The 23,893-nt window shown below is 36.5% G+C and overlaps 2 protein-coding genes across 9 annotated transcripts in view; one reads left to right on the top strand and one right to left on the bottom strand.

Annotated features, from left to right (window-relative positions):
• Window positions 1-23,893, top strand: part of LOC100642239 (monocarboxylate transporter 10) — a 310,901-nt gene that overhangs the window by 149,922 nt on the left and 137,086 nt on the right. The gene's annotated exons all lie outside the window — the stretch shown is intronic.
• Window positions 15,316-21,473, bottom strand: LOC100644360 (nose resistant to fluoxetine protein 6). 2 transcript variants are annotated; one of them, XM_048404621.1, is made up of 14 exons: window positions 21,288-21,473; window positions 21,029-21,214; window positions 18,250-18,494; window positions 17,973-18,166; window positions 17,729-17,850; window positions 17,384-17,626; window positions 17,094-17,301; window positions 16,838-17,003; window positions 16,672-16,751; window positions 16,504-16,599; window positions 16,301-16,430; window positions 16,051-16,225; window positions 15,817-15,959; window positions 15,316-15,738 (listed from the first exon to the last, which is right to left on the bottom strand). In XM_048404621.1, exons 3-14 carry the CDS (start codon window positions 18,295-18,297, stop codon window positions 15,589-15,591), a joined length of 1,755 nt encoding a protein of 584 aa, XP_048260578.1. In that variant the 5' UTR covers window positions 18,298-18,494; window positions 21,029-21,214; window positions 21,288-21,473; the 3' UTR covers window positions 15,316-15,588. The 2 variants fall into 2 exon arrangements, with proteins under 2 accessions (XP_048260578.1, XP_012176310.1); XM_012320920.3 differs by lacking the exons at window positions 21,029-21,214; window positions 21,288-21,473 and adding exons at window positions 19,002-19,266; window positions 19,340-19,490.

The raw sequence follows: 23,893 nt of genomic DNA, 5'->3' as shown, positions 1-23,893 counted from the left end.
ACTGTTATACGTTTGTTATAATAATCACCATCATAAATACATCTATAACGAACGCGAAAAATTCAGGAAGAATTATTTCGCTTCGCTTTTCTTCGCGCACTATTATACAATCGCAGTAGTGACATAAACAGCATTTCAATTGTTGCACATAGGAGAATAGAAGCACTAAAACTACAAACAGCCATTGTAACTAACAGGGTACCCCGAAAAACAGAATTGTTATTTCATAATATAATAGTAATATTACATCGAAATTGTCCAAATGAAATAGTTTCATCATTGTAAGTACAATGGTGACGTTATCAACGTAGAAAGGATAATAACATGAAGAAAGAACAGAAAGTACAAAAATAGGGTTTAGAAGATAAACACCATACGTAAATTTACTCAAAATAACGAAAATATCTAGTGATAAGATTTTCTTTACGATACCTACAAACGTATCAAATATACTTGGGTGTAATTTATAACAAGAAGAATGACATTAACGCATTAATGAGTGACATGAAAAATGTGGACTTACCGCCATTATTCGTGGTGCATGCAACTACGAGCCAGGCAATGCCTACTGCCCAGCCTGTTCTACTGAGGGCCAAATAAAGAACGGAGAGACCTAAGGATATGTTCTTGTTCGTGACTCCGAGGAGAATCGAACAATTACATAAAATTGCCAAGGACCAACCGACGATTAAGCTTTTCTGAAACATAAATTTAATCACATTATTGAAAGATGCAGAGAAATATAAGTCTAACGACCAAATAGTAAACATTACTTTTGATAAATGCAATTTGTAATTCCATTTTGCAAGAAGGTGACATGTGGCCATTCCTATGAGACATGGCGATATTCTACACCACGGTCGTATATAAATGTATGTCTTCGTGTTATATTGTTCGTCAATCCTAGGAAAGTAAATATTCATATATTTACATATTTCCTGTGTTATAAACTATGTTATAAAATAAAAAAAATGTTAAAAATTTTGTATATTTCCGAAGACTGGTAATTAAGTGTGTATCGAATGATCCCGAACGAATGATCCTATCGATGAAACTAACGTAAAAAGGCCTAAACCAATGGCAATATTATAATGTCTGCAATAGTCGATTTTAGCGGCCGGGTAAAATTGGCCAATGAATGAGTACAAAACCAAATTTCAAACTCATGTGATCGATAACATTAGGAGACAACAGCCAAATACGAAGAACTGCATATCATTGGGCAAGTACCAATTCCAAATGAGACATTGCAAACAGTACTTCTCTTCGAAACGATTCTTTTCTAATATAGTATCGTGAGGAAAAAGCCTGGTTAGAAATCGATCAAAACAATGTCGTCTGTCCTTTGGTCGTTAGTTTACATATGGAAAAAAGCCTATGTGACTAAAGTCACCTAACAGGACGGCATTAGAGAGGGGAAAATATAACGCCAACAGAGGAAGACGATTTGAATCTAAGAAAGTTGTTGTTGATTGAGAAGGAAAGTGAGTCGAGAGGTCAGAGTAAATCGAGGAGTCGAAGAGTAGAGTTGTTAGCGTTGTCGAATTGCGTGAATTACTAACGTAGCTGAGAGATTGAGTTGTTGGCGTTGTTCAGGTGCGAGAGTGGTCGAATTAGAGTAAGATTGTTACATTTAGTTCCAAATTAAACAAACATCGTTTTCTGTCTAATTAATATCTGTATAACTAATTTATCCTAAATAAGTTACAAATTATAAATAGTATCAGGAAAAAAATTATACCTAAATTTCCACGATACTACACTAGTAGTGTGAAAGATGTATGCAATGAATTATCTCAGAAAATATACGTACTACGTTATTCTAATGGTAGAAGTTGTTTATGTAAAGTATATTAGTCCACAAATATTTAGAACACCTATCATTTGGATGCTCAAAGGGAAGAAATGGTGATACATGATCATGCCAGGTAAAATTCAATATCGCCATCAGTATAACGATGAAATATGCAGGTGTAACCTTCGAAATTAATGTATTTATTTCATTAGCATCGCATTAGCATCGCGCATAAATTAAAACACAAAGATACATTAAAATCATCTATACCTAATATATGGCTTCATAATTATTTGAAGGAGCATATTCTCTCTTTCTGTTATAGATGGTACTCTCTGAATTTTTGTTGTTGCTTGAGGAAAATATGCGACATCAGAAAACCATTCATAAATAAAAACGTGTTCACCGAAAACGTCGGATTACTTGATTTCCATAAGTATTTCATCGCCCATCATGTAGTAAAGCAATTTGTCAACTGCATACACGATTGGTGTCGTTAAAAAGGTCGTGCTATATCAAAAATCGGAATATACTAATGAAACTAAAGCGTGATTGTACGCCATTTCGTACCCATAACATGAAACCTGAACATGATCAAATGCCTGAGAATAATCCATAGCATTCCCAACACTCTTTTGCACTTTAAATATTTTCCGTACATTTCTGAGCAGCGAAAAACAGAGCAGATATTGGTTCATGTGATTTTGTTGCCTGGACTCCGAAGGTGCCGGTCCATTGTCACTGGTTTTGCATTTTACTTTTCTTACATTCTTCAATTCTATTCAAAGTTAACCGTACGTTACATAGATTCCCATAAAATAAACTCGTGGCGTTCAGAATCATTAACGGAATACCAGGTATTATCGTATGTATCGCTTACCCTCCGTATTTCCATCTTAAAGCCCAATGATTTTCTTTTCGCTGTTTACATGGTTTCGACGGTAAATATCGTATACAGTGGCCGCTGTCACGGTAGTAAACAATAATAGCAAAACTCCTCTGTAATCAAAGTTTTAAAATTTCTACTTGATATTTATTCGAACGCCGATCATGATATTATTATCTATGTCTATTGCGAATAGAAATTAGGACTATCGATTAAGAGCATGAGATTTACATACATGATGGAGATCATCTTTGAAGAGAGGAGCCATTGATAATCATACACCAAATCAGTGACTTCCAGGAGTCTGAAGTTTATGGTAAAAAGTTTTCCGGTAAAAAGAGTTTTATTATGCAAGACTTTATCTAGCATTGTAGCTATATCGTGTTTGGTGCAGGAAACCGGTAGACAAAGTCCAAGTGTCACCAAATCCTAAAAGAAGTGTTCGTCACAATCATAAAAACCGGTAATGTAAATCTGATTATGTCAATTGTGGAGGATATCCACGTGCTTACTTCGTCTGGTAATTCTTGGTGATATTACATAATGCTACTGTGCCGCATGCGTCCAATAAAAAAACGAAACTCAAAAGGTGGATGCTCCTCGTTCGGATTCCGCTATCTCGTATTGTTCTTTGGTTTGTGCTCCGCGATAAACAACGTGCGATTTTGAGAGAGGCCGGTGCAAGCTAGGCGATCTTCTAACCAATAATTGTGTCCGCTCATAAATCCCCCGGATGGCACGCCAATGGTGTCCAAAGCTTAAAGAATATATGATATTGCATTGGAAACATCTGATGATACAATTGGCAATAAGGATTTTAAGCGGTCAGCAAGTTGAACGCAGAATTTGGGGTTTCGCGTTTAAAGCCAAAAAATTCAGTTCGTTAAGATAAGAAAAACAGCTACGACTATGACCGTCGCCTTTACGTACTCCAAACAAAGGAATTAGCTTATTGCGCAAGGTTTTTTTTATTTATTTATTGAAATTCACAATTTGTCGAATTTAGACATTTGGTAGAATTTTTTAACAGTTATATTAACATGTTGGTGGCTACCCCCAGCGTGCTACCATCCTCTCGTTACCTTTTTAGCCAGAATGGACAGAAGTCCATGTTTATGGTTTTGTACGTTTCCGCAGCTAGCCGGTTTGAGTGTGTTGCTATGCTTGATTTATATTTTTGCTATTCTTGATTTGTATTTTTCTGAGTATCTGCTAATTTCTTCCTTGACCGTTGGGATTCCCAGGACCCTCCGTATGTCATCATTTCTGACGTACCATGGTGCGTTTACTATTGTTCTAAGGATATTAGCTTGTATTATCTCTATTTTGTTTATATGGCTCATTTTTATATATTTTTAATTTATTTTCTATGCTTCATTTGGATTTTCGGCTTGTTAGCCAATGCATTTGTCTCCTTGTTTTCTGTATTTTTTCTACTATTGATTTGATGTGTAGTTTCCATGTGAGTTGTGTATCTAAGTGGAGTCCTAGGTATTTGACATGCTTTGCGTTATATGCGTGCCGTTCAATAGGATGTTTGGTGGTATCTTTTTTCGTAGCGTGAATGTAATATGGTTGCATTTATTGGGGTTTGCTTTTATTTGTTTTTCTTGTAGCCACTTTCCTATTTTTGTGATATGTTCTTGTAGTATTTTGATTGCCGTTTCTGGGTTGGTATGCCTGACTAGTATTGCTGTGTCGTCCGCGAATATCAGTACTGTGCTATTGGTAGTTGTTGGTATGTTCGCCGTGTATAATGTGTATAGTATTGGGCCTAGGACGCTTCCTTGTGGTACCCCTGCCTTGATGTCTTTAACTTGAGAATGTGTGTCCTTGATTTTTATTACGAAGGTTCTGCTGCTTAGGTAGGATTTTATTAATTGGTGTATTTGCTCCGGGAATTGTTTCCTAATTGTTTGTAGTAGACTTTCATGGTTAATTTTATCGAATGCTTTCTCTATGTCTATAAAGAGGGCTGTGCAGTATTCCTTGTTTTCTAGTGCTACTATTATTTCGTTTATAAGCCTGTGCATTTGCTCTATCGTGGAGTGTTTGTTTCTGAAACCAAATTGGTGATCCGGTATTAGTCTTTTTGTCTCTATTATTGTTTTTATCCGGCAATATATTATTTTTTCCAGTATTTTGGAAAATACTGGAAGCAGAGATATTGGTCTGTAAGATGCAGTTTGGTGTGGGTCTTTGCCTGGTTTATGTAGCATTTTGATCTGTGCTAATTTCCATGGTTTGGGGAAGTATTGAATTCTTAGAATTGCATTGAATATTATTGTCATTAGTCTTATTGCTTTTGGCGGAAGGTTTTTCAAGATTTTGCCATTGATTAGGTCTATTTCTGGTAGTTAGTTGTTTTTTGTTTTATCGATTATGTTTCTAATTTCTTGTGCTGCTGTTTTAGGTATGGTGTATTCCTTGTCGGTTGTGATAATAGTGGTTTGCGCATCCTCCTCCGTATGACTTTTGAGGTTGCTGTTGTTGATAATGTGTGGTGTGAATGTGTTGGAGAGGTGGTTGGAGAATTCTTCAGCTTGTTCTTCGTTGCTTCTTGTCCATGTGTTATCTGCTTTTCTGATTGCTGGGACGGGTATTATTGGCTTCTTTATTTTTTTCGTGGCTTTCCATAGTGAGTAGTTGGTGTTCTCGTGTGTAGAGAGTGTCCCTATGAACTTTGCGAATTCGTTATTGTTGTGCTCCTTTATTTTGTTTTTTATTTCCTTTGCAAGTTTGTTTAGGTGTTTTTCTTAGAGTTCTGTGTCTTTGCCATTTTGCTTTCGCTTTTCCTTTTTCTCTAATTTTGTCGAGTATTTCTTGCGGAATTGTTATTGTTTGTCTGCTGGTTAATTCGGGTGTAGTGGTTGTCCTTGCTGCTTCTTGGATAGTTGCCGTCAATGTTGCTACTGCCTGTTCTATGTGTTCAGGAGTTTTCAACGGGATGTTGTAGTTTATTTTGCTTTCTATTATTTCTTTGAAAGTTTGCCATTTGGTGGTTTTATTGCATAGTGTTTCTGGTTTGCTATAGTGTATTGGTTTGTGTCTGTATTCAATTATTATGGGTGTATGATGGGAGCTGAGCTCGAGGTTGGGTGTTATTTTTAGTTTATTTGTGTTTAGTCCCCTTGTAACTGCAAAGTCCAGAAGATCTGGTTTTTTGTTCAGGTCAGTCGGCCAATGTGTCGGTGTTCCTGTGGATAATATATTGAGGTTATTATTTCTAATGTATTTTTCCAGTGTGCTGCCTTGTGGTGTAGTGTTTCTTGATCCCCATAGCGTGTGCTTTGAGTTGTAGTCTCCCGCTGCGATGTACTTGTCCTCTAGGTCCTGGAAGTATGCTTCCCATATTTGTGATATTATTTTGTGTCGCGGAGGCACATATACTGCTGACAGCTGGAAGTAGTTGCTGCTAGTTTGAACTGTATCGGTGGTTGCTTGTAAATATTCCTTATTAACTTGGCTGTGTAGATAATGTTTGATATCGTTTCTGACTATCGGTGCTGTCCCTCCGTGCGCTTTTCCTGAGGGGTGTTTGGTATCATATATGGTGTAGTATGGTATTTTCATGTAGCTTTTTGTAGTGAAGTGTGTTTCTGAGACAAGTAATATGTCTATATTGTTATTGTATATGAATGTTTTAATTTCAAGGGCCCGTTGTTGTAGGCTGTTTGAGTTCCAGGCTGCTATTTTTAACGTGTCCGTTTTTATTTTTTGCTTAGCACGTTTGTAAGCAGTTGTAGCATGACTGTGATTTGTTGGGTTTGCTGTCTGAGTACTGCGTTTTGTTCGCTTATCATTCTGGTTAGCATTTCGGTGTTCTTGATGGATTGTTTGAGCTGTTCTTTGATTTCTGCAGTGTCGTTGTTACTATTGTTGTGGCATTAGTTGTCTGTGTATGTCGATTGGCTGGTTACTTGCGCGTAGCTTAAACTACCAAAGGTGTTGGTGCTGATGTGTTTGGTGTTTATTGCGTGCTCTGTATTTGGTATTGTTTCGGGGTTTGTGCTGTCCTGTTGGATTTGTATGTTAGTGTTTGTCCTGTTTCGTAGGGGCGAGAACAGTTTGCGTTGTAATTGTTTCCTAGCTTCGCAACCTTTATAACTGGCTGGGTGTTTTCCGTTGTAGTTATAGCATCTAACCTCCTCTATTTTTCCCGTGGATGGGCAGTGTATCGTAAGATGATTTTTTGCGCATTTAACGCATGCCGGGGTTCCATTGCAATAATTTTTAGTGTGGCCGTATTGCTGGCACCTTATGTATTGTAGGATATCTTTTTTATGGCTAGGTGGCTCCACTTTTACTATTGTGTTTAGTAATTTTTCTATATCGTATATGTCTTTGTTATTGTTTCTAGGTTCTAGTTCGATTAGGAATAGCGGTAATGGTTGTTTGGTATCATACTTGTTTATGTTGTTTATTGACCTTACCTGGTGTCCGATTTTTGCTAGTTCTTCGCTTATTTTGTCCGTATTTGTTTTTGGGTGTAATCCCCTGATTACTGCTTTGTAGCTTTTGTCGGATTTGAACTGGTAGGTGTGGTACGCTGCATTTTTATGCTTTAGTTATCTTGTCACTTTTCTGAATGTGTCTGGGGTGTTGGTTTGCACTTTCACCTGGTCTATCTTTATCTGTTTGATAATATAGTTATCTTTCCCTGCAGTGTTGTTTAGCAGTTCAATGAGGGGGTCAATTATTTTCGCATCTATGTATATTGGTGGTGGTTTAGGAATGCGGTTTGTCGGACTTTCCGTTGGGTCCGTTGCTGTCTCTTCTGGCAGTGCGCTAAATGAATTATGCAGTTTGATATCCTGAAGTCATTGTTTTTTTTCCAGTGTTTCGGTTTTCCTCCTGCTTGCGAACGGGGTTACCTTGAGTTTTTTGCTGGAAGTTTCCACGGTCCAGCTTTCTTCGTGGTGTGTTGGTTCGTTGTCCTCGTCGTCGGCTTGTGATATTTCCATATCATCTTTTTTCTCTACATATGTAGAGTCTGTAGCTCTATTTATAAAATATGTTTCTCCTGAGTTGGTTATTTTTATTGATGGAATCTGCATGATTCCACGTTTTGTCGATGGGCGTTTACTTTGACGCTTTCTCTTCCCTCCTGCCGCACTTTCACTGGAGCAATGTTTCGCACGTCCGTTTGGGTCGCCTGCCCAGACGGAACTGTTGCGCAAGTTGCGAAGAAAGTCTCAGGGTCGAGATTCAGCTCGACTTAAAATTATGTAGTTGATACAATCGCGACATAATCGTCCCTAGAAGAATTATGGCTGTTGCATAACTTGCTTTTACTGATATTAATTTTTCATGGTGTAAATGTGTTTTACATGCAAACAAGGGACGCAACATGTCACGAAACATAGCCGCAAGCACGGTGTATAGTTATTCGAATTCTATATCCATTTATGGTTGTATGTTGGTATGTAACGGTTATACGATTATGTGTTATATATTTAATGTGATTTGTTTTTTGCAAACAAATTCCTTCCTTTTGTACGCAATCGATTGGCAGTAGAAATTCATTTACACTACCTTAAAAGTTCTGTTTACCTCTTAAACCCCAAAGTATCTGGTTGTCAACAGCATTACGAAATTCATAAACCTCCATCCGACATCTGTTGGAATTTAGAAGATCCACATTTTCCAAAACCGCGTACGCTAGAAGTACCTGCCTCATGGTCACTGGATCTAGCATGGTCGCTTGGGTCGACACGTAAATCGTTGTTAATGATAAAAGGGATAACCATATCCATGACGAAATTTTTGCGTACTGCATGCTCTGGAATAGGATTTGCACTCGGATTATTGAAATTCTCTATTAAAAAAATGGTCAACCATACAAATGACCATTATTCTCTCTTATACGATAAAGTACGTCGTCGCATTTTCGATTCTATGATCGATCAAGAGTATGACTACTATAACATGAATGAAATGTTCATCTATTGGGTACCAACATTTTCTAGGAAGATCGCGTCAAGACTAGTCGTATTTAACAAGGAACGCACAATTTATGACGTAGAACACCGACAATGATTTTGAATATTTCATCTTCGTGATTATCGCCTAGTTACGGAACCCCAATTAAATTATTGCAGTACTGTTATCGGCACGTGGCTTACCGAAAACGTCAATTATCAGCACGCCGATACATTGTTGAACAAATTTTGAATTTTTTCGGTTTTTCTCGGTCAGTATCTGATCGTAATAGATTCTTGTGACGCAGTACCGAACCTGCTAAGCTTTCCTCCTAGAACGAACGGTTCCGGAAATGAACCAATTTTGAAAAAATCGCGGGGGTTCAGCTTTGTTTTGGATGTTTTGTGCTTTTACATTAGCAGTTACCTCATTGCAAGAGTAGAATGATATGTATTGTTGTTAATGTTATAAATATTGAAATATGTGTGAACCAAGATGAGAGGGACAGCATAATGGGACCATATCCTACGTACATTTTTTAATTCATTTAGAAAACTAAAACTCTGACAGAAAATGTAACGATGGCGATACGGCAGACGTTTGTGCCAACAGTTGCATCAAGAGAAACTTGCAAGTCGTGTTCTGTTTACAATTTGAAGTAGGAAAACTTTGGTGCAACAGGCTATGAGAATAATATCAGGCCTGTAAGTATGAAACCAGAATTCGTCTATAGATGGCCCTAGCTGATAATGTAGTTATCACTAAACTGCGTCATTGATGCCAAAAGTCTTTGTTGACATCTCACAAACATTTTTGACTCAGGACAATACAAGTTTCATACAACAGCATAGTTTGTAATAGCGTTGAACATGTCGAATTTTGTGCCTGGAAACTACGATTTGCGGACAGCATTGATTTTCTGTTACCATTTGAAGAAAACTGCTGCAGAATCGCATGGAATGCTTGTCGAAGCTTACGGTGAGCATGCTCTTGGTAAATCACAGTGCTTTGAGTGGTTTAAAAAATTCAGAAGTGGCAATTTTGACGTGAGGAACGAAGAACGTGGAACGTAGAACGTAATTTATTATGAACTGTTAAAACCTGGCGAAACCGTTAATACTGAGCGCTACCGACAACAAATGATCGATTTGAATCAAGCTTTGCGTGAGAAACGACCAGAATTTCAAAAAAGGCAACACAAAGTAATTTTGCTTCATGATAATGCACCATCACATACAGCAAAACCGGTCAAGGAAACGATTGAAGCGTTCAGTTGGGAAATACTTTCGCACGCGGCTTACTCACCAGACTTGGCTCCGTCCGATTACTATTTATTTGCATCGATGGGACACGCACTTTCTGACCAGCATTTCACTTCTTACGAAATTGTACGAAAATGGCTCGATGACTGGTTTGCCTCAAAAGAGCCACAGTTTTTCTGGCGTGGCATCCACCAATTGCCAGACAGGTGGGAAAAATGTATAGCTAGCGATGGGCAATACTTCGAATAAAATATTTTTAATCATTTTCATACGATAAACGTGTATTTTCTACACAAAAATTCCGGTTTCATATTTACATACCTGGTATATACAACAATATCGATAGATCAGTGCTATGCGCGCTCTGGGGATCAATCGTTCAACCATTGTATCAAGTATTAAACACAGCCACTCCTCGCATTAACTACCACTGGCGTTGTTGAGATTTGTTTTCAAATTGGAAAATGACATGTTTTTCTAATTTTTCTTGACTATTTCCTCAGCATAAATGTCAGCTTTCTTCGAATAAGCAGAAATTAGACAGCTTCTTTACTCCACGTATGGTGGAGGAGATGGTATCATAAAAAAGAGCTTCAATGAGACTTTATTCTCTTAATGTGAACTGTCCTCGCGCCAAGTCTGGTGGCGAAGTTGATGATTCGAAGTCACGAACGATACTGAACTAACCGTTTTTAGTGCCGACATTAATTCTCCGAACGACGTTTTCGTTTGAACGATTACATGAGACTGCCGAAACTACTTACGCAACATCCATTACCTGATTTAACACGAAACGCAAGAAATTCCCAATTAGCATTTTACGTATAAATCATTCCTTAGTGTTCTAAGTCAGGATCCCGATACTAACTCCGATAGAACCGTTATACTCCGCTAATTTGGAAAAAGACAAGATTAGGAAATCTTCTATTTAAACTACGATGTGCATAGAAATTTTAAAATATTCCTACGAATGTTCAACGGAATGGTTTTGGCTGTTACAGTGTCGTTCTCTGAAAATTTTGTTTCTTCGGACGGCACAAGTTATTTCAGTCCATTTATTCTGATAATGTTGGCTAATGCGCCATCACATTTTTCCACAAGTGAACTTTTAGGAATTGAAAGTGAAATTGTAACGTATAATTATTTAGGTGATACAGTCAGTGGTGTAGACGGTAATTGAATCTTTTAAGAGACGTTACGGAAAAAATTTATTGCGTGGTGTATTATTATCTCTTAATTGCTGGTCAGAATGGTATGGGAGTTTTACGACTTTATAAAAGATTAAGTTTAAAAGATTGTATTTCTTTGTTATGTGAAACATCACACTTAAACGCGCTGAGAATATGTCATGTAACCATCTAAATGACAATGCGAGTCAAATTAGTTTCATCTATTCTTTCTACAGACAATATTGACATGAATGAAGACATGTAGATACGCTGGATTGAAATAAGATGAGCGATAGCACAAAACGAGACCGATGGAATACAATCGTTTATTTTAGAAGGAATCATTTCGTTATATCTAAAACGGATTGTGTTATTGTCTATATCTCCTGTAGTTTTGATTCTTCTCGAATCAGTTATATGAAACTCAGCTTATAGGAATTATTTTATCTCTCAATTAGTTCGGATAATTGACGTTCTAAAACTCCTGTATTGCAAATTGTTATCCGTGACAATTATTTCCTTTCACTCCATATCATTTATTATCTTTTCGACTGTTGACCCCGTATTGGGTCAACTAGAACATGCTCGCGTTTACGAATGGTACCATATTTCGTCATATAGTACACGGCGTTTGTACTTTTCGTACTTAAATTTGGTTGAAATGCTCGTTATTTATAATTGTCATAAGATGTTGTAGGACGTGAAGGGTGCGAAAGGACTACTCAGTGTATTAATTTAGTAGTGCATTTATTAATGTTACTAGCTGGACTGTATTCAGACTGTTGTTCCAAACTCGCTATCGACTCAACTGATCACTTGCAAATACTGAACTCCTTGCTCCTCGACTCTGTACTAACAATCGACTGTTGACTGAGGTACCGAATGCACATTGATGGGTCATTAGTCCTATAGTCGACGCTTACACTTCGTCACAACACTGTATGTATTTCGTTACTTTTTTTTTAACAATTTTTCAACGATACAATAGTAAGGACTAAAAAAGCTGCTGAAAAGAGAATCATTGTGTCAGGGCCACGAAACACGTCGCGTTCGTCGTTAGTTGTAGTTTTAGCAAGATGACGGTTCTTTGGGATTATTGCGGGTCCCGGGACGTAACGAAGGCCTTGTGTAGCTATTGTCATTATCACAGGCGTCTCTAATTTGTCGTTTTAGTAACAGCTAACTGTTCGGGATTTGGATGACCGTCTGTTGCGTGCTGTAACTCTCTACTTAAACCAGCCCCTATCCTTGGGTAAGATATCCACCAGATGTTTAAACACCCTTATTGCAGATCCTCAAAAATCGTAAGAAGATTAGGGCCATCATAAATTTTAGCATTTTTTATAGCTAAGATCCTTAAGATCACACAAGTATCTTTTAAAGTTGAAGCATTCCTTTGAGTTATTGTCTATTACGAGAAAACACGGGAAAGCGGGGTTCCCATGTACAGCGCCATCCACAACCGACCGTTGATTGGCGGCGACCAACACCCATCCTTATCCATCAGTCTTTTCCCTATCCAATTAACAGCAATGATCGTTGCTCTTGTCACGTCGAAGATACGAGGAATGATGAAATTAAGAAATCACTGGTCATTTCCTCGCGTCGTTCGAATGATTTCGCGTAGATTTAAATGTTTTATAAGCAAGGTAAAAAAAATTCAGACTTTAGATATGCTGGCAGAGTTTATTATGTGAATTCAACAGAGTGACGGTTGAGAATGTTACAACAGAAAGTGTCGAGAACTGATTTTGGCGAAGTTTATATACTATGGCTTTGACCCTTATGGAGGACGTGTCACGGGCTCTCGTGTCAGCAGTATATGTGCCTCCGCGACACAAAATAGCATCACAAATGTGGGAAGAATACTTCCAGGACCTAGAGGACAAGTACATCGCAGCGGGAGACTACAACTCAAAGTACACGCTATGGGGATCAAGAAACACTACACCTCCAGGCAGAACACTAGAAAAATACATTAGAAATAATAACCTCAATATATTATCCACAGGAACACCGACATATTGGCCGACTGACCTGAACAAAAAACCAGATATTCTGGACTTTGCAGTTACAAGGAGACTAAACAAAAACAAACTAAAAATAACACCCAACCTCGAACTTAGCCCCGATCATACACCCATAATAATTGAATACAGAAACAAACCGATACTTTATAGCAAACCAGAAACACTATGCAATAAATCCACCAAATGGCAAATTTTCAAAGAAATAATAGAAAGCAAAACTCCTGAACACATAGAACAGGCAGTAGCAACATTGACAGCAACTATCCAAGAAGCAGCAAGGACAACCACTACACCCGAATTAACCAGCAGACAAACAATAACAATTCCGCAAGAAATACTCGACAAAATTAGAGAAAAAAGAAAAGCGAAAGCAAAATGGCAAAAACACAGAACTCTAAGAAAAACGCCTAAACAAACTTGCAAAGGAAATAAGAAACAAAATAAAGGAGCACAACAATAACGAATTCGCAAAGTTCATAGGGACACTCTCTACACACGAGAACACCAACTACTCACTATGGAAAGCCACGAAAAAAATAAAGAAGCCAATAATACCAGTCCAAGCAATCAGAAAAGCAGATAACACATGGGCAAGAAGCAACGAAGAACAAGCTGAGGAATTCTCAAACCACCTCTCCAACACATTCACACCACACATTATCAACAACAGCAACCTCAAAAGTCATACGGAAGAGGATGCGCAAACCACTCTTATCACAACCGACAAGGAATACACCATACCTAAAACAACAGCACAAGAAATTAGAAACATAATTGATAAAACAAAAAACAACAAACTACCAGGAATCGACCTAATCAATGGCAAAATCTTGAAAAACCTTCCGCCAAAAGCAATAAGACTAATGACAATAATATTCAATGCAATTCTAAGAATTCAATACTTCCCCAAACCATGGAAATTAGCACAGATCAAAATGCTACATAAACCAGGCAAAGACCCACACCAAACTGCATCTTACAGACCAATATCACTGCATCCAGTATTTTCCAAAATACTGGAAAAAATAATATATTGCCGGATAAAAGCAATAATAGAGATATAAAAAGCTAATACCGGAACACCAATTTGGTTTCAGAAACAAACACTCCACGATAGAGCAAAGTGCAAAGATCCTTAGAATAATAGTAAATACACCATGGTACGTCAGAAATGATGACATACGGAGGGACCTGGGAATCTCAATGGTCAAGGAAGAAATTTGCAGATACTCAGAAAAATACAAATCAAGAATAGCAACACAGCTAAACCGGCTAGCTGCGGAAACGTACAAAACCACAAACATGGACAGAAGGCTAAAAAGGAAGCACCCGGCAGACCTCATAAAGGATATAACCTAGCAAACGAGAGGATGGTACCCCGTTGGGGGTAGCCACCAACATGTTAATATAACTTTTAAAAAATTCTACCAAATGTCCAAATTGGACAAATTGTGAATTTCAATAAATAAAAAAAAAAACTTCTTATTCCGGTATGAATTTTTCGAGTCGCTGAGGAACGTCAGTAGCAGTGGTCTCATCACTTGTAAAAGAAGAATGACCAATGACATTATGTCAAACATCCTCGCAAATTCCAAAACATTTAAATAACTAATCAGCGTGTCTTATCTCTGCCAACGTGTCTCGTGATGTCATCTGTCGTTTTTTCGGATAGGTCTGACCTTACATTCAGATTGTCACATTACATCTAACACTGAATGTATATACCGCCCGTTTAAGTTAACTAAAGAGAATTATTCATACTAATAAATAATCTCTGTCAGCCTCTCTTCCTTGTAATAAATAATCTTTGCTGTTAAATTACTTTCGAGCTCAGCGTCTCGAACACTCTATGTGCGTTTGAATCTTGAATAATGGATTAGGTTTCGATCATTCTTTGCTTACCTTATGGTCTTATGGCGATCGGTTAGACCATGATCGTACAAAAATCAAGAAGCTGTAAAGTTGGAATTTGTGGCGTTTGTGGTCAAATTAATCCTATTTTCCTAAATCCTATAAATCCTAAATATTAATCCTATTAAAAAATTGATGCTGAAGATTTGTATCGTCAATGGAATTTCAGTATGAGACAGCACGATTTACTTTTTATACGTGAACTTGCAGCATTGTCCACGCGTTTTCTTGTCGTATTCTCCAAGTGTTTTGTTTTTTAACATGCAAGGCAACTGGCAGTGTTAGGAACGAGCAGTGTTAACAACTGCGAGAAGCTCGCCGTGTACTGAACAGCAAAGACTTTTCTCTTCTTTCAGTGATCTTTATTTATTTGTATATGAATTTCTTTTCGTCGTCCAAATCACTTTCTTAGAAGAATGTACAACATTTTCGCGCAAGTGAATCTCTTAATTAATTCCCCTTCTTACATGTTTGAAAATATTAAATAACATTGCGAATTATGTATAATGAAACGTTATGAAACACTGAATTACACTGAGTTATATATATATTTTGACATATGAAAGGTTAACTTCCTGTTATTAGTTTAATAATTTAATAATTTAATAATGACTCAGAGGAATTTATCACCATCAACTTCTTTCCTTTTTTTTGGTGCACCATTACACAATTTCAGAAGTGATGCAAATGGCATTTCGACTGTTACGAATAACAAAATAGAAGCAATGAAGCTACAAACAACGATTGCAATGAACAGAGTACCCTGAAAAATAGAAACGTTATTTCATAGTACTAATACTACGTCGAAATTGTCCAAATGAAATAATTTCATTATACTTACAATGGTGACGTTATCAATATAGAAAGGATAATAACGTGAAGAAAGAACCGAAAGTATAAAAATAGGGTTTAGAAGATAAGCACCATACGTAAATTTACTCAAAATAACGAAAATATCTAGTGATAAGATTTTCTTCACGATACCTGCAAACGTATCAAATATACTTGGGTGTAATTTACAATAAGAAGAATAACATTAACGCATTAATGAGTGACATGAAAAATATCGAATTACCGGCATGGCTCGTGGTGCATACAACTACCACCCAGGCAATACCTAAGGTCCAGCCTACTCTACTGAGGGACAAATAAAGAATGGATAGACTTAAGGATACGTTCTTGTTATCAAATCCGAAGAGAATCGTACCATTACATAAAGTTGCCAAGATCCATCCAATGATTAAGGTTTTCTGTAAGATAAATTTAATTGCATTATTGAAAGATGTACAGGAATATAGTTGTAACGAATAAACGGTATACATTACTTTTGATAAATGTAATTTGAAATCGCATTTTGTAAGAAGCTGACATGTAGCCATTCCTATGAGATAAGGGGATATTCTACACCACGGTCGTATATAAATGTCTGTCCCCGCCTTATAGATTGCGGTAATCCTAGGAAAGTAAATATAAGTGTATTTACAAATTCCTTATGTTATAAAGAATGTGAAACATTTTGTATGCTTACGAATGCTGGTAATTAATGGTGTATCCCGTGTAAGCGACTGTTACTATCGATAAAATTATGCTAAGAACGCCTAACCCAGTGGCAATATTGTAATGCCTGAAACAGTCGAATTTAGTGATCGGGTAAAACTGGCCAATGAATGACTACAAAACCAAATTTCAAACTCACGTGATCGATAACATTAGGAGAAGAGTACCAAATACGGAAAACTGCATATCATTGGGTAAGTACCAACTCCAAATGAGACACTGCAAACAGTTCTTCTCTTCAAAACGATTCTTTTCTAGTAATGCGAAAGATGTTTGCAATGAATTATCTCAGAAAATATACGTACTACGTCATTCCAATGGTAGAAGTTGTTTATGTAAAGTATGTTAGTCCACCAATATTTAGAACACTTCTCACTTGGATCCTCATAGGGAAGAAGTGCTGAGACATGATCATGCCAGGTAAAATTCAATATCGATATCAGTATAACGATGAAATATGCAGGTGTAAGTCTTCGAAATTAATATTATTATTATTTCATGATCATTGTATACGCATCAGGCATAAATTATAACATAAAGACATATTAATATTATCTATACCTAATATATCGTTTGATGATTACTTGAATGAACATATTCGCCCTTTCTGTTATAGACAGTGTTCTCTTCATTTTTTGTTTTTCCTTGAGAAAAATATAAGACGACAGAAAACCACTCATAAAGAAAAACGTGTCCACCGGAAACGTCGGATTATTTATGATTTTCATGAGCACTTCATCGTTCCTCATGTAGTAAAGCGATTTGTTAGCTGCACACACGATTGGTGTCGTTAAAAGAAATATATCAGAAATATTAGCGAAATTAAAACGCGATTGAAATTCATTTCTTACCCATAACATGAAACCCGAACATTATCAAATGCCCGAGAATAATCCATAGCATTCCCAACACTCTCATACCGTAGAATATACGCAAAGGCTCTGTACTCTCTTTTATTTGAAATAGATGCCGTGCATTTCTGAGCAGCGAAAAACAGAGCAGATATTGGTTCATGTGATTTTGTTGCCTGGACTCTGAAGGTGCCGGTCCATCGTCACTGGTTTTGCATTTTACTTTTCTTACATTCTTCAATTCTATTCAAAGTTAACCGTACGTCATATAGATTCCCATGAAATAAACTCGTGGCGATCAGAATCATTAACGGAATACCAGGTATTGTCGTATGTATCGCTTACCCTCCGTATTTCCATCTTGAAGCCGAATGATTTTCTTTTCGCTGTTTACATGGTTTCGATGGACGGAAATATCGTATACTGTGGCCGCTGTCACGGTAGTAAACAACAATAGCAAAACTCCTCTGTAATCAAAGTTTTAAAGTTTCTACTTGATATTTATTCGAACGCCGATCATGATACTTGTATCTATGTCTATTGAGAATAGAAATTAGGACTATCGATTAAGAGCATGAAATTTACATACATGATGGAGATCATCTTTGAAGAGAGGAGCCATTGATAATCATTCACCAAATCAGTGACTTCCTGGAGTCTGAAGTTTATGGTAAAAAGTTCTCCAATAAAAAGAGTTTTATTATGCAAGACTTTATCTAGCATTGTAGCTACATCGTGTTTGGTGCAGGAAGCCGGTAGACAAAGTCCAAGTGTCACCAAATCCTAAAAGAAGAGTTCGTCACAATCATAAAAACCGGTAATGTAAATCTGATTATGTCAATTGTGGAGCATATCCACGTGCTTACTTCGTTTGGTAATGCTTGGTGATATTGCATAGTGCTACTGTGCCGCATGCGTCCAATAAAAAAACGAAACTCAAAAGGTGGATGCTCTTCGTTCGGATTCCTGTATCTCGTATTGTTCTTTAGTTTGTTCTCCGCGATAAACAACGTGCGATTTTGAGAAAGGCTGATGCAAGCTAGGTGATCTCCTAACCAATGATTGTGTCCGTTCAGAAATCCACCGGGTGGCACACCACTGGTGTCCAAAGCTTAAAGAATATATGATACTGCATTGGAAACATCTGATGATACAATTGGCAATAAGGATTTTAAGCGGTAAGGAAGTTGAATGCAGAATTTGTCGTTTCATGTTTGAAGCCAGAAGATGCAGTTAGTTGAGAGAACCCACTTCGGCACTTCAAACGAAGGAACTAATTTCTAGCGCATGGTGCGAAGGAAGTCTCGATGGTCGGGATTGAGTGGACGAAAAATTATGCAGTTTATACAATTGCGACATGATCAGGGCTAGAAAAATTGTGGCGATTACACACAAGTTGTTTTTGTTGTTATTGGGGTGAATTGGGGTGTACCATATGTGAACAAATGTGTATCACGAAACACAATCGCAACCACAGTGTATAATTATTCGAATTGTACATCGTTATAGCCCTATACATATTTCGTTCGGTAAATTTCCTTCCTTCCTTTGTTGGCAATGGACTGGCAGTAGCTTTGTCGAACGAAATTCGTCAAAATATTTTGAAAATTACATTTACCTCTTAGACCCCAAAGTATCTGGTTATTAACAGCATTACGAAATTCATCAATCTCCGTTCGACATCTGCTAGAATTTAGAAGATCAGCATTTTCCAAAATGGCGTACGCCGGAAGTACCTTCCTCATGGTCACTGAGTCTAGCATGGTCGCTTGGGTCGTCACGTAAATCGTTGTTAATGATAAAAGGGATAACCATATCCACGACGAAATATTTCCGTACTTCATACTTTGGAGTAAAATTTACACTCGGATTACTGAAAATCTCTATTGAAAAAAATGGTTAAGCACTCAAATGTCCATTATTTTCTCTTATGCGATGAAGTACGTTGTCACACACTTTTTACTATAGTCGATTAAGAATCTGGCTACTATAATATGAGTGGAATGTTCAACTCAACTATGGGGAGCCAACTTCTTCTAGAAAGACCGCAGGAAGACTAACCGTGTCCAGCAAGGAACGTACCATTTTATGACGTAAGACACTGAAAGTGATTTTGCATGTTCCATCTTTTTGCCGATTGCCGAGTTACAGACTTCAGTTAAATTAACTTCGTCTGTTATCGGCTCGTGATTGTTAGAAATAATGAATTAGCATATTTATGCTCTTTTGAGAAAATTTTTAATTTCTTCAGTTTTTTTTTGCGGTTCAGTATTTGATAGTATTAGAATCTTATGATGTAATATCGAATCAACTAAGCATTTTTGTCGCAGTACTAACGATTCCAGGTGTCCTTCGTCTTTTGCTCGAATGTAAATGCGATATATCATTAGATATTTATTCCTTTTTTCAATATTCACAAACGCCCATTTATATAATAGTTTTAATCGTGTAGATGATGTACGCTGATAAGATGGGTTTCCATTTCGTCGAATGTACAATGGACTTTCTGTATTAATCTCAACTCGTATATGATACATATACGAAACATTCATGGGAAACATATGGGAAACATTCTCTAGTGATGCTGATAACCTACTTGTGCAAGGATAGATTTTAAAACTTCTGATCAAAGAGATTTCGCAACAAGAATAATCAACATTTTATTAGCGTTTTAATGAGTATGGATGTCTTAAAACATCATTTACAATTTTATTTGTTATAGACAGGTATTTATCTGGGCGTCTTTAGAATGTTATGTAATTAAAATTCCAGTGTGCCATTTTACAGGGTTTTATCAATAAAATATACATTATACAATATTTTCTGAGGCGCAACTAGAATGATTATACCATATAAGTCGTACAACAATAACAATCAACTATATCGTAACGTATGTAACTTAGAAAAATATAAGAAAAGTTTACGAATGCTAGTGGTATCGCTTTAGATCGTTTGGTCGCGGTTTCCATTCAAACGTTAAGAACAACATTCCTTTTACTCGCTCCAAAGAAATATTGCGATGCACTATTGAAATTTGTAACACATTTCAGATATGCCATATATCAGTCATGAAATAATTATTAAAAGATTTATTCACGTTCGAATATTTCAATATTAATGAATATATTCGCTGACGACGCACGTTCGTTCATGAATAAATATATTGACCATTAAAATGTTTCTTTTAGTATTTACATGTGCATATACACAGTGATATTTCATTCCACCATTGTTTGGTCACAAACGTTATTAACTCCTCCGTCGTTAGCGCCTCCGTCAGGTAGGTCGAACGATTTAAATAAGAAGATCGAATTAGAGACTAGGCGAAATTCTTTGACCGCAGTTTATTCTAACACTTAACTGAAATTAACAAAGAAATAACAAATTAGAAGGAAAAATTGTACTCGTAAAAGGTGGGAGACCATGTATGAGGTCGTACGGTTCGCAGCGAATTAAAGACGAACACGATGAACATGTAAATGACGAAAATTTTACGAGTTGTACGGCGAGAGTCGATTTATGTCGCTGCGTGCTTTTCATCCCGTTGGAGAATTTACATCGTTAAACACGCAGCAGTTGAAAGCATTGCATCATTTAAACAAGAAACCAACAACATTGACTGCAAAAAGCAAAAAGTTTACTTACCAGCCTTGACGATTCGACAAGCTAAATCCTCGAGCTACCGAACATCTCCGAAAATCGTCGTTGGAACTTCAACATTCGGAAAACAATGATTTACGCCTCGACGTTGATATAATAACAAACGCGACGACGTAGATGACCGGGATTCAAAAAGTAAGTTGTTGATCAAGACGTAGAAACTGTTTTACGCTAGAACATAAAAAGTAAGTTGTAGCCCGAGCGCAGTAATTAGTAAGGCAGAAATAATCGCTGAAGATCTCACCTTCTGATTAGATCAGTTCGAAGCATAGTTTTTTTTTAAAACGTATCGGCGGTTTTTATTTATAACGATACGTATGCATACCCGCGTAGATACATGTAACATCCAACCGGCAACGTTGCAAGAATTTTTATAATAAGAATAATTAAGAATAAGAGCGTTGTGACAACTTCTTCCTTAGATCGCCAAATAAAGCCAACAATAGCCGTCCAATGCGAATGGTCTGCATCAAAGCAAACACAACGTATCGTTTGACGTGCTGCAGAGTTTTAATGTAAATTAGTTTGCATGTTTCATAAGATGACAAAATTTGATCTGTGCGTGTTCGTAACTCCAGGGCGATAGTAATTTTAAATAAAATTCCTATGCAACTGCAGCCCTGTTTTGTCTTAAAATGCTGTACCTCAAAGAGATAATTTCAGATTTCATAGAAGACGTGACATGTTATTACCAAAATAATAGAAGTTTTTCCATCATTATGTCTAACGTTACAGTGTCAGCAAATTGTATAACACGACATAAATCTTCCTTCCAAGTTATTCGTGCATTTTTCTCTCCTTCCGGGTACAAGAGATCATCTTCTATGTTTTTCAGTTTCCCCTTCTTCTCGTTTGATCCTATAAATTCTTGGAATTTTTGCGATATTTGTCTCATTACGTCGGTTACGATATTGACTATTGATTTTCTGACCTTTTAACTTCTGTACTTTACATCAACTGGTGTTACTAGTCACAAATTAATACGATAAACGGTGAGTTTGCATAAATAATGGATCTTCGTCATACTGCAACATTTTATGTGATAATTGTACTACTCTGTATTTGATTTCCGCTTAATATATTCAATTCAGCGAAAAGCTTTTTCACGAGACTGATATCCAAAAATTATTTGCAGAGCTTTACATTTTTCGATAAAGTATTATCATATACCCTTCGTGTAACTTTGACTGAAATTTTCGACTTTACTCACTTTCCATCAATTCACCTTAACGTTACTTTGATATCGACGAATAGAATTTCTATTTGATATCAATTTTACGAATGTAAAATATCAAGCTATATATAAAACGAATTAAAAAGTATACAATGTTATTCGTAAATTAGTCATTGACGTAACGATGAAATTAATGCACGATAAACCAGACCTGGATATAATGTACCATAATTATTGCAGCCTTTTTGCATGATATTGTTTGTAAATGCTTGTAGTCGGTTTTTTAATCAGGCAGCTATTAACTCCTTGAATTTCCAACAATAAAACGAATATTGTTGATTCAATCCATTTACCAACAACTGTATTACACATCTGCTGTTGCGCATCGTCGAGAGACTACTTGAAACATCATTTATCATTATTTCATTCTACTACATATGTTTTGAAGGATTACGCTTTATTCGTAGTAAGTAGAAAAAAAGTAGAATATAATATAATGGCTGGTACTTGATGCAAATTAAATGCACAGAAGTATGAATTGTAAATTTAATGTAGAAGATTACCATTTTCCTGTTTCATTTTGAAGAAAAACTCAATGTTCGATGAATAAAATATCTAGAAAGAAATACATATCATTTCAGGAATTTCTGCATTCTTTCTTCATCGACTTTACTTTTCTCAAACAAAGTCGATGGGATAGTTAGAGTTACTAAACTTAAAAATTTCAAATCTTCTTGGTTTCATGATTTTGTATTTTTAGATTTACGATTGCCGATATTTAAAATCTTCGTAGCCCTGAACTATCGGACGATTAGATCTTTTATGTCTTTACAAACTTCACGTTCACAATTTTATATTTGCGACGAACCAAACAATTTTTATAGCTGTAATGTTTCTGTTTTTAAATCTTTCATTATCCTTCCATCCCAGTCCAACGAAAATATTCATCGAAGTTTTACAATCTTGAATATTTCGTCCATTAATATTCTTCAGCTAAAAAAAAAAAAAAAAGAAAAAAAAAAGAAAATAGCCGGAGAGAGAATTTAAGGCACATTAAATATAAAAATAACGGTCTCTAACCGTCTGAACTTCTTATCAAAACAAAACCGTTAAACTGTAAATTTACTGTCATAATTATTACAAATTACTTACATAATTATTAAGCGAATCTGTTCTCAAAGAAAAGGTCGCTGGTCAACGTGTTTGTGACAGATGACTGCACGAGCCAGAAACTGTTTTTTTTTTTTTTTTTTTTTTTTTATTTATTGAAATTCACAATTTGTCCAATTTGGACATTTGGTGGAATTTTTTAACGGTTAAATTAGCATGTTGGTGGCTACTCCTAGCGGGGTACCATCCTCGTGTTTGTTAGGTTATGTCCTTTATAAGGTCTGCTGGGTGCTTCCTTTTTAGTCTTCTGTCCATGTTTATGGTTTTGTATGTTTCCGCAGCTAACCGGTTTGGGTGTGTTGCTATTCTTGATTTGTATTTCTCGGAGTATCTGCTAATTTCTTCCTTGACTGTTGGCATTCCCAGGTCCCTTCGTATATCTTCGTTTCTGACGTAACAAGGTCTGTTTACTATTGTTCTGAGGATTTTAGCCTGTATTACCTCTATTTTGTTTATATGGCTCATTGCTGCCGTCCCCCATAGTGGTATTCCGTACGTCCAGATTG

The sequence above is a fragment of the Bombus terrestris genome, chromosome 3 (genome assembly GCF_910591885.1).
Source record: "Bombus terrestris chromosome 3, iyBomTerr1.2, whole genome shotgun sequence".
Taxonomy (NCBI): Eukaryota; Metazoa; Arthropoda; class Insecta; order Hymenoptera; family Apidae; genus Bombus; species Bombus terrestris.
The sequence above is the reverse complement of the archived record's forward strand: the minus strand, read 5'-3'. Positions and strand labels throughout refer to the sequence as shown.

Bases quoted from the DNA above. Each gene is read 5' to 3' on its own strand.
- LOC100644360 (XM_012320920.3), bottom strand. From the start codon at position 19,227: ATGAAGTACGGAAATATTTCGTCGTGGATATGGTTATCCCTTTTATCA. The intron at 18,167-18,249 runs GTAAGCACGTGG...CTCTTCTTTTAG, and splicing joins ACCAAGCATTACCAAACGAA to GATTTGGTGACACTTGGACT. The intron at 16,431-16,503 runs GTAAGCATACAA...TTACTTTCCTAG, and splicing joins ACCATTAATTACCAGCATTC to GATTACCGCAATCTATAAGG.